General features: G+C 43.6%; 1 protein-coding gene across 3 annotated transcripts in view; it reads left to right on the forward strand.

Annotated features, from left to right (window-relative positions):
- MYO1C (myosin IC) overlaps window positions 1-9,641 on the forward strand; it is a 57,159-nt gene extending 47,518 nt beyond the window's left edge. For all 3 annotated transcript variants that reach the window (XM_086763204.1, XM_086763203.1, XM_086763205.1), the window contains exons 19-32: window positions 166-283; window positions 502-615; window positions 790-866; window positions 1,039-1,107; window positions 1,510-1,594; window positions 1,811-1,970; window positions 2,719-2,802; window positions 3,995-4,088; window positions 4,192-4,247; window positions 4,604-4,739; window positions 5,857-5,927; window positions 6,334-6,431; window positions 6,713-6,812; window positions 7,916-9,641. In XM_086763204.1, coding sequence (XP_086619330.1) covers window positions 166-283; window positions 502-615; window positions 790-866; window positions 1,039-1,107; window positions 1,510-1,594; window positions 1,811-1,970; window positions 2,719-2,802; window positions 3,995-4,088; window positions 4,192-4,247; window positions 4,604-4,739; window positions 5,857-5,927; window positions 6,334-6,431; window positions 6,713-6,812; window positions 7,916-7,942 — 1,289 coding nt within the window. In that variant the 3' untranslated portion in view covers window positions 7,943-9,641. The remainder of the gene's footprint in view (window positions 1-165; window positions 284-501; window positions 616-789; window positions 867-1,038; window positions 1,108-1,509; window positions 1,595-1,810; window positions 1,971-2,718; window positions 2,803-3,994; window positions 4,089-4,191; window positions 4,248-4,603; window positions 4,740-5,856; window positions 5,928-6,333; window positions 6,432-6,712; window positions 6,813-7,915) is intronic.
- Window positions 9,642-9,673: the final 32 nt, after the last annotated feature.

A 9,673-nucleotide genomic window follows, 5' to 3' on the forward strand; every position in this document is an offset into this window, starting at 1 on the left:
TAAATGTGTATGAAAAGGGGGGGAGGAAGACAGCAGACACAAAGCGAGTTGTGTGGGACCTGCGCTGTGAGGGTGGGGAGAGGGTAAAGATAACTGCGTAAGATATAACAGATGAAGGGACAGCTACACCTTGATCATGTTTTTCTGTTTTCACGCTCTCTCAAGATCGATTTGATGAAGTTCTAATCCGACACCAAGTGAAATACCTAGGGTTGATGGAGAACCTCAGAGTGCGCAGAGCTGGGTTTGCATATCGAAGAAAATATGAAGTTTTCCTGCAGAGGTAGGATCACCTTGGATTTCCCTCTCCCTGCTGCTCTCGCCCCCGGGTCTTGGTCCCTCAGATGTTGAGGCTGGGGAGCTGTTGTGGACAGCAGAGGCAGCCCTGACACCTGAGACTTATTTTCTTGAGGGAGCGAGAAGCATGACCTCTCTCCCTGCCCACTGCCCTGTATGGACTGGAGTTCTGTCCCTAAGATTTCTTCTGCTGCCCATGTACAGGTACAAATCACTTTGTCCAGAAACATGGCCGACGTGGGATGGCCGGCCCCACGATGGGGTGGCTGTGCTGGTGAAGCATCTTGGCTACAAACAGGAAGAATACAAAATGGGACGGTTAGTTCTTCTGTTTTCTTAGTTTGAGATTACTGGACATCCATGTCGTTGCTTTTAAATAAGGCTTCTCTATCTAATGGGCGTGGAAGAGATTAGGGATCCCAAAGGGGATACTGAGGGCAGGAAGCGAACTTTGCCGGCATGTTAAACGTAATTCTGCATTTCTATTTCTAGAACAAAGATTTTTATCCGCTTTCCCAAGACATTGTTTGCAACAGAAGATGCTCTGGAAGTGAGGAAGCAGAGTCTGGGTGAGTCACACTGCAGTAGCTTCATGGACAGTTTGCTGTCCATTTTCTGAGTTTGGGTTGTGTGGGGTTGTTTGGGTTTTTTGGTGGTTGTTGTTTGGTTTAAGGGGGTGGATTTTTGTTTAAATCTGCTTGGTCACAATTTCAAATTGCTGTTTTTTTCCTGCAATTTCAGCAACAAAAATGCAGGCTACATGGAGAGGTTTCTACCGTCGGAAGAAATTCCTGTACATGAAACACTCAGGTATGAGGCCGAGAGGAAACTGCGGTGCTGGGTGGAGTGGTTTGAAGTGGCCGTTGTTGTCAGAGATGACTTGAGTTTGATGTGCGAGAAGGAATGTTCCCAAAGCCTTGCTGGAAGTAGAATGGGAGATGTGGGTGTGGTACCCAGTCCTTTCACCTTTGGTCTGTGAAACTCAGCAAGAGCAGCAGACTTAACTCATCTTCACACAGCAGCCCCCACGCAGCAGCTCCCATCTGCCGGTGCTTTTTATTGACATTTATCTGTTCTATCGTATTGTTAAGAACTTAAATTATTGCCGTGCTGAAGGCTGTGTATTTCCAGAGCAGGCTTTCTGGAGCACTCTTTGTTGCCAGTTTGGTGTGAATGACCTCACTTAGTGCAAAATCTTCCTGTTATTTTTAGCAATAGCCATCCAGTCCTGGTGGCGGGGAACCTTGGGACGCAGAAAAGCTGCCAAGAAGAAGTGGGCAGTAGAGACCATCAGAAGGTGCGTGAAGAATAACCCAGACCAGCAAATGGGAACTTATTTCTGAACAGTAGGAGGATAAGAATAAGCCTTCTTGTCACTACAGTATCAGAGGTTTTTTAATAATTTACAACCATTAAATAAAGCCCAGACAATGCTTGGATTGGAAGAGACCTCTAAATATCACTACTTTTGATAACTTTTCTAGTTTTCTCCTAAAATTTTCTTCTCCCTCAGGTTCATTAAAGGCTTTATTTACCGGAACCACCCTCGCTGCCCAGAGAACGAGTATTTCCTTGATTACATCCGCTTCTCCTTCCTGATGAACCTTAAGCGTAACCTACCAAAAAATGTTTTGGACAAATCGTGGCCAACTCCTCCTCCGTCACTCTGTGAGGTAGGCACAACTGCGGCAGGGTCAGGTCAATGACAGCAGGATGGACTGTGCTGAAGACCACAGGCCGCCAAAGGGACCCTTCTGCTATGAGAGAAGAACAAAGCAGGTTCTCACTCAGGTTCCACGTTGCGTTAGCATCTCTGCTAGCAGAGCTAATCCAGACTTGGGTGTAATCAGCATGTCTGTAAAAATTATTAGAGATATAGTATTGAAAGTTCTTGAGTGCGGTGCTGTTGCAACATTGGTTCTCTACTGGTTTTCTCATCGGTTTCTGAAACTTTCTTCCCCTTTTATCTGAAAAAAATTAAGTTCTCTCTAGACAGTTAAATTGGCTGCAGTGACAATGTGGTTGCCTTGTGAAAAACATCTTAAACTTCCTCTATTGCCGTTATTATTCTGCATCTGGCAGAATTGGTTTTTTATCTGATCAAAACAAAATATTGCGGAAGTCCCCTGTCTGGACTGGAGATAGAGCTGGATGCGAGGAAGGGCATAGCAGTGTAAAGAGCGGTGCTGCTGGTACTCATTCTCCCTTCTAAAGCAGCTGGGGAATGTTGCAAGGCAAACTCTCTTAGGAAGGTGGAGAAGAAACTTCCTATTATTTAATTTTAAAAGTGACTCTCAGTAATGAAGCTATTTTAATTCAGCAGTGCATTTTCTGCACTTGATTCTCATATGTCTTCACGGTTTGAGTTGGTTTGTCAGTAATTTTAAACTGTTTTCATTTACTGTGCAATTTCTTCATCAGGCATCCCAGCTCTTGCGACAGCTCTGTATGCAGAACATGGTCTGGACCTACTGCAAGAGAATCAGCCCCGAGTGGAAGCAGCAGGTACAAGCCAACTGGACATTAATTCACAGCATTATTTATTGTGAGAGATGGAACCCTTGAATCACTGCATTCTTCGGTGGTTGGTTACCAGTTCCACGAGAACACTGTCATTTTCTTTTTTTAAGTTAAAGACAAAAAAAAGACTAGAATGTGCATAAAACAAAAGAAAAAACATTTCTATACATACTTCAATATGTATTATTTAAACAGTGTTGTACCAACTGTTGTATATCCATGCCCCTCTAATTTCTGTTGTTCTTCCCCTCCTTTGATCTTCCCATGGAATATAAAAATGTAAGAAGCCACACTGTTCTGCTTGTACCGTATAAAGTAGAGAGCAAGAATTCTGCAGAGACAAAACCAGTCACTTTCCAAAGGGAAGGTACAGGGACAGTTACAGCTGCTGTTCTAGAAAAAAAAAAAAAAAAAAAAAATACTGAGGTTTGATTCATCCTAGTCATGGAAAGGTGAGGGTTGGGAATTTTTTTAGTATTAAAAAAAAAAGCTCAGTAAAGGGATGTAATAGGAGATGTAGACATTTACTGATTTAGATGTAACTAACTTTTTAGGAGATATTGGCAACTGGTACTGCCAAGTGTTCTTTGTATTCCACAGTATATCATACTGCTTCTGGGGGCCTGCAAAGTATTAAGCACAAGCAGTGCTGTAGATTAGTTAGCAGCTGAGCCTGGGATTAAGGACACAGGATTAATACCAGCCATTACTGAGCTGGAAATGCAGCAGAACACTTTTTTCTCCCCAGCAAACCAGACTCACTGATGAGGAATGTTTTTAATCCACACTTTCACCTGTAAATCATCTCAGTTACTTAATGCTGTGGAATAGAACCCATCACATGTATTTGCCCTAAATAAAGCAAAGGCTTTCCTGTTTCCTCATCCACTGGGTTTGTTCTTACTCTTGAAGGAGCACACGTGAGGAGGTAAGAGCACAGGTCATAGTTAGGGTCCTGGAATACTCCACTGTGATGGTAACCAGTCATCTCACCGGGAACTCGCCAGGCAACGCAGCCCCTCAGTTTGTCAGAGGATAAGGTAGAGAAGATTGAGTAGATCAGAATAAGATAACAGCTAAAAAAATAAACCAAAAAGAAACCATATTTATCTCTTATTGAGACAATCCTTTACTGAGAAATTTTATACTAAACAAGAATGTCTTTTTGTCCTTTCAGTTGGAACAAAAAGTAATTGCCAGTGAGATTTTTAAGGGTAAAAAAGACAATTACCCTCAGAGCGTTCCCAGACTCTTCATCAACACGCGACTGGGTGAGTAGTTATTGGGAAGTTTAACAGGAAGAAGAAAGGGGGGATTAAAATACTCTTGCTAGAAGTTTCTTTTTCTGACATCACCTCTTTGGTTTTAATATAGGTAATGAAGAGATAAACGCTAAAGTCCTTCAGGCTCTAGAAAATGATGCCATTAAGGTGAGATATGTGGCCTAATGCTTTTATCAAGCTTCCAGAGGTATTCTGCTGAATATCAGAGGATGAGATTCCTGAAGAAAATACAGCAAGAACTGTACATTACATTACGTTCCTCATAATAGACTGTCTTCTAAGCTGATGGCTCAGAATTACGATTTGGAGATCTGGGCAAGTTTAATGTGTCAGTTAAGAACTGAAAGGGTTGCACAGCTGGCAGCTCAGTGGCAGACCCGAGAATAAAGATTGTCTGCAGTCCCAGTTTACCGGCTACTGGTCAGTACCTCCGGCAGGCTCTCTAGGCTAGAGGGAATTAAATTGACAAATTGCATTTTTAGCACTGTTAACACTTATTTCAGTATGCAGTTCCTGTGATCAAGTACGACCGGAAAGGATACAAAGCAAGAGCACGGCAGCTGCTCCTTACCCAAAACGCAGCCATCATAGTTGAAGACTCCAAAATCAAACAGCGGATTGACTATCCCAATCTGACAGGTGAGAACGGTAACACAAAAGGGCTCTGGCTCCCTTGACTGAAGTCAGATTTCACCTTGGCTACAGTTAAGTAATAATACAATACCCAGTTTATCTTTGTCCTGGACAAGAATGGAATTATCTGATACTGACAAGCATTTTAAGTCTGTAATAGCTTGAAATAGAGTTTTCCTAAAATTAAACTCCATAAAATATTACAGAAATTACTCAATTCATCTCCTCTAAGCTGCCCCCTAAGTCAGTTACCAGTTGCACATCTCTGCCGCAGGGGAGTTGCGCCATTATTACACTGCAGCTGCTTCGGACACTGCTACAGCTTGCAGCCCTCTAAATATCCGACGTGGACTTGGTACTTTTAGAGGGGGGACCCTGGTCAGAGAGAAAAGCGCTGAGCCTGGCTGGTGCCTTGTCATCATTACTTGGCTTTGTCTGAAACCTCTCACTTAACAGTCTCAGCTCCCAGCTCTGCTACAGTTTCTCTTTACAGCCAATTTTGGTGCTAATAATTTTAATGTTAGCCTGATGCAACAATCTGCTGTGTTTGTAACTGTCACCCTTTCAAGTGGTTTCCAAGGGCAACACTAATTTGAGGTTCTGTGACTGCTGTAAGATGCTGTTACAGCAGAGATGTACGTTCATCTCTGCTAGGGCTGGGCCAGCTCAATTTAAATAGCTGAGACAGCAATGACCACGTTATTCCAATTGTCCCTCTCCTCCTCAGTACCCCAGTAATTACTACTCATCCACTTACTGGGCTAGAAGGAAGTATCTGTCCAGCAGGTGCTGAAAAGTAAAATTTTGGTCATACATTCCTTAACCAGCCAAAGGAGCTCTTTGTCAAGTCCATGACAGTTTGTAAACAGGCATTCTTCCTACTTCTGATGGACAGAGGCATCTGAAAGTTTCTTTTACATCCTAAAGAGCACAGTTATAAGCCGATTGTCTGTCACCTTGCAGCCTCTTCAGCCTCTCTGCTGACACATTAGCACAGTGCTTCTGCGCAGCTTCTCAGCTCTGGTTTCCTGGTGCAGGAACAACAGTTGCTGCGTTCCCAGGAGAGGTTCTGGAAGAATCCCAGAGTTGTGCTGGGTGTTCAACTGGCCGTTCTCTATTGCAGGCATCTCCGTCAGCAGCCTGAGCGATAACTTGTTTGTGCTGCACGTGCACTGTGAGGATAACAAACAGAAGGTACAGAGGCTCCTCCATTGTTTTTCCAACCACCTCTGGAAAATGTAAAAAGGCACAAAGAACAGACGATCCAGCTGGGGGGTTGGGTGGAGCACATGTGGTGACACATACGTGAACAGCCCCCACGTGTAACTTCGTGCCAGCTCCAAGTAGCATTTCACTTGTGCTCACAGATGGGGTTCGCCAGTCCCTTGCCCCCATTCTTGGTACCTTGTAAATAAATTAACTGCTGTAGGTACAGGGTGACCCACACCACAGGCCCTAGACATCTCCACCAAGCCTGGTCCACTTGGAGCAGTGCTTGTGCATGCTAGCACATGGAGATAGTTCTGTCCCTGTTAATTACAGCAGCATCATTTTGGGGTAATGACCACGACCGTAAACCATCGTGTCTTTTTCTTCCCAGGGAGATGTTGTACTTCAAAGTGACCATGTGATCGAGACGCTTACAAAAACAGCCATGCAGGCAGACAAAGTCAATAACGTCAACATCAACCAGGGCAGGTAAGTGAGGCCAAGCCCCCTTCAGGAGCTGCCTTGGTTTTCAGGAGCTGCCTTTCTTGTGTTGGTTCTGAAGAGAGCTCTGCCGCTGCATCAAAGGACCTATATGACCTCAAAATGTATCTCATACGTCTTAACTAAGGCTTCGTTTCCTTGAATAAACAGCTCTATTGCAGCTAAGCGTCAATACAAAGCAGCCACTTACACAGGTAAAGGACAAAACTAAGCCAGTGGAAGGGCCACAAACACCCATCAAAACTGATCTTGTCTCTTTCTCTTCACAGCATAAAATTTACAGTTGGGCAAGGTAAAGAAGGCATAATTGACTTTACATCAGGATCAGAACTGCTTATAGCCAAAGCCAAGAATGGCCATCTAACAGTGGTGAGTACGGGCTGAGGCTGGTACGGATGGTAGCTCACTTACAGTGGAGCCAAGCCCAAATTTTGGCATTAAACCGTATCTGCAGTAGATGGGACACGCACCACGTGACTTTCTTGCTGAATACACTGCCCTGGTCTCCCAGCTGGAGCTGTGCATTGTGCTTCTCTTACTACAGTCTTGAGAGACTGCCAGGCTTACTCAAACTCATCAAGTGCTTGTCCTGTCAATCACTTTTTTCCCTCCCCAGGATTCAGGCTTTAATACTATACTCTGTTGCAAATCACATTCTAGAATTTAAAAAAGAACAGGAAACAAACAAAAAAAATCCTCTTCCCTTCTCAGACTGTTTGTAGTCTTCCTGCTAGTGAGATACAGTCATGCAACTGATTTACGCATTGTCAGATTAAAGGTTGTTCAGCAGTAAATCCAGAACATATTCAGGCTGCACGCACTCCCCTTCCAGCACCAGAGCTAAGAGCGAGCTCCCGCATCCGGCAGGCTGACTGGCCTCAGAACAGCAGCCCGCGCTGCCACTTCGCTCTTCACAGAGAGCTACAAAAAGCCACAGATGGAGCCCTGCCAAAGCATTTCCTTGCTCCACGGAATGCCTACGGACTGTACACAGGATTAAATGTGCATAAGCATGCTGAAGTGAGGATCAGGATGCTTTATTTGTTATCAGTAACAGACAACCAACTAATTTTTTTTGACTATGAAGAAACACCCCATAGTTGTTTTTTTTTTTTTCCCCCCAGCCCTCTCAAACCCTCCCTAGGAACACTTTTCCAGTTTTGTCCCTCCCTCCTCAGCAAACCAAAGTCCTCATGTACTGCTAGCCAAGGGAGTTTTTAATGCAACCTAAGGGACTGGGGCAAGAGAGGGCCGTGGACTTCTCCAGCTTACTCAATTGCCAGTGTCTGCTTTTGCTTCCTGCTGAGACTGGCCAGCTTCAGAGAAGAGCAAAATTAACATACTGTGGCATAACAGCTTAATTGGACGAGACAGTCTTTGGTACACTTACTTTAAAGTATGTTTAGGAGCTAAAACTGTTGCAGCACCTTCGTTTTCAATACACTTTCTAGCTTGTCTTTGTTCTCACACAGGTTGCTCCTCGTTTGAATTCTCGATGATAAAACGTGCCACCATGACAGGACCTTTTCCTCCATCAGTCTGACTGCACCCAACATAATTGGCTGGACGTTGTTCCCAGCCGAATTACCCCTACTTCCTCGCTTTGCTCGTTTTGTTTATTGTTACCAAAGACCTGCACTTTCAGAAAAACCACAAAATACATCTTGCTTGTCTTAATACGAAAGTTCCAAAAAGAAAGGCCTTCTCTTCCTTACCTTAGTGGCAAACGCGTGGGTCCAACGCAACGTCTGTGAAACCGTGGCTCATGAAACATATTCAGCTGGGCTTTGAGGGAGAGGTAGCGCTGACTCTGTTAATAGAGTTTAAGCCCTGATGGAAACGACCAAAATTTGTGCTTGTCATAATAAAAAAAAAAAAAGCACAATCAGAAAATAAGTAACTCTGCTGCTTTGTCAGCCAAATCAATGAAATGCCAAACTTTATATTCAGAAAGAATGTTTTATGAAGAATTTTGCTCTGAGATGTTTTAATGCTTTGTGTTACAATATATTAAAGCCATATTGTGTAAATGAGTAAAACCCTGTAAATACTTATAGCAGAGTATGAGATGCACTACAAGAAATTGAGTGGATGTGAAAACGTTTATGTTTTAGATTTGGAATTTTTGTTGTTTTTTAAGTTTATGATTTTAAGGTATTAACCCAAGAAACCCATAATCTAACTTCTTCACTGATCTGGATCCAGACTCTTACCTTTTTTTTGAAGTCACCTGTCCCATTTCTTGCTCTATAGTGATATTTTTATACCGTAACTTTTTCATATCCACACACCCAAATTGTAAGTCATACAAACTGCAGAGGTTACCAGTTCTTTATGCTGCTCTAGGCTGGAAATGAAACCTGTAGTCCTTGGCCACAGGATGTGCACATGAGCTTTGCCCTCCCACCTTGTACCTGTCTGGGAGTCACCACTGCCCCTTCCCCACACACAGCTCCTCAGGCTCAGAGCAGCACCTTCAGAAAAAAAAAAAAACAAAACAGCTTCTCTTGTTTTTTAGCGATAACTGGAAATTTGAGTTCCCACAATAAAGCTCCACAATGTTTATATAATGCCTCTCAGTACTGCCTTAAAGAGGAAGAGATGGCCAATTCAGCACTGCTGGCATTACTGACCAGGTGGCTGACAGCTCCTTTGGATCTTCCTAAGCAAGCTGTGTCACACCAAGTCTAACCCAAAGCTAGGAGGGATGCCTTCTGAATGGTAACTGGTCTCAGACTACACCACAGAGGTTAATACTAAGCACTTTCATTTAACAAAGAACCCAAATGGCTACAGGGTGGACAGCTATGTGTCAAATACCTGCTGACTGCAAGTCACAGCTCCAGCTGCCGTTTCCAAGTTCCAGACCTCCAACAGTGCGTTCTGCACTCCACCTGCCTTAGAAATCCTTCACGTTCCACCTCTATCCTGATGCAGTAGCAACAACAGTTACAGTAAGCCCTGAATGAAATATAACCAAATATGTTGCCACTCACATACGATCAGCTCGGTCTCCTACTTTTTGGTTTCTGACATTGCGCAGTTACCGAACACCGCCCCATGCCTGGAATGCTGTATACACTCTGGGATATGTACGCCATACCACTGTATATGCTAGAGTGTATATACTATACAATGCTGTATACGCTATTATATAACCTCTTCAAGACGACGCTCAATAAATTTTTACAAAAAACCCTATATCTTGTTTTTGTTACTGAAACCTTCAT

The sequence above is a fragment of the Chlamydotis macqueenii genome, chromosome 19 (genome assembly GCF_036417535.1).
Source record: "Chlamydotis macqueenii isolate bChlMac1 chromosome 19, bChlMac1.mat, whole genome shotgun sequence".
Classification (NCBI taxonomy): Eukaryota; Metazoa; Chordata; class Aves; order Otidiformes; family Otididae; genus Chlamydotis; species Chlamydotis macqueenii.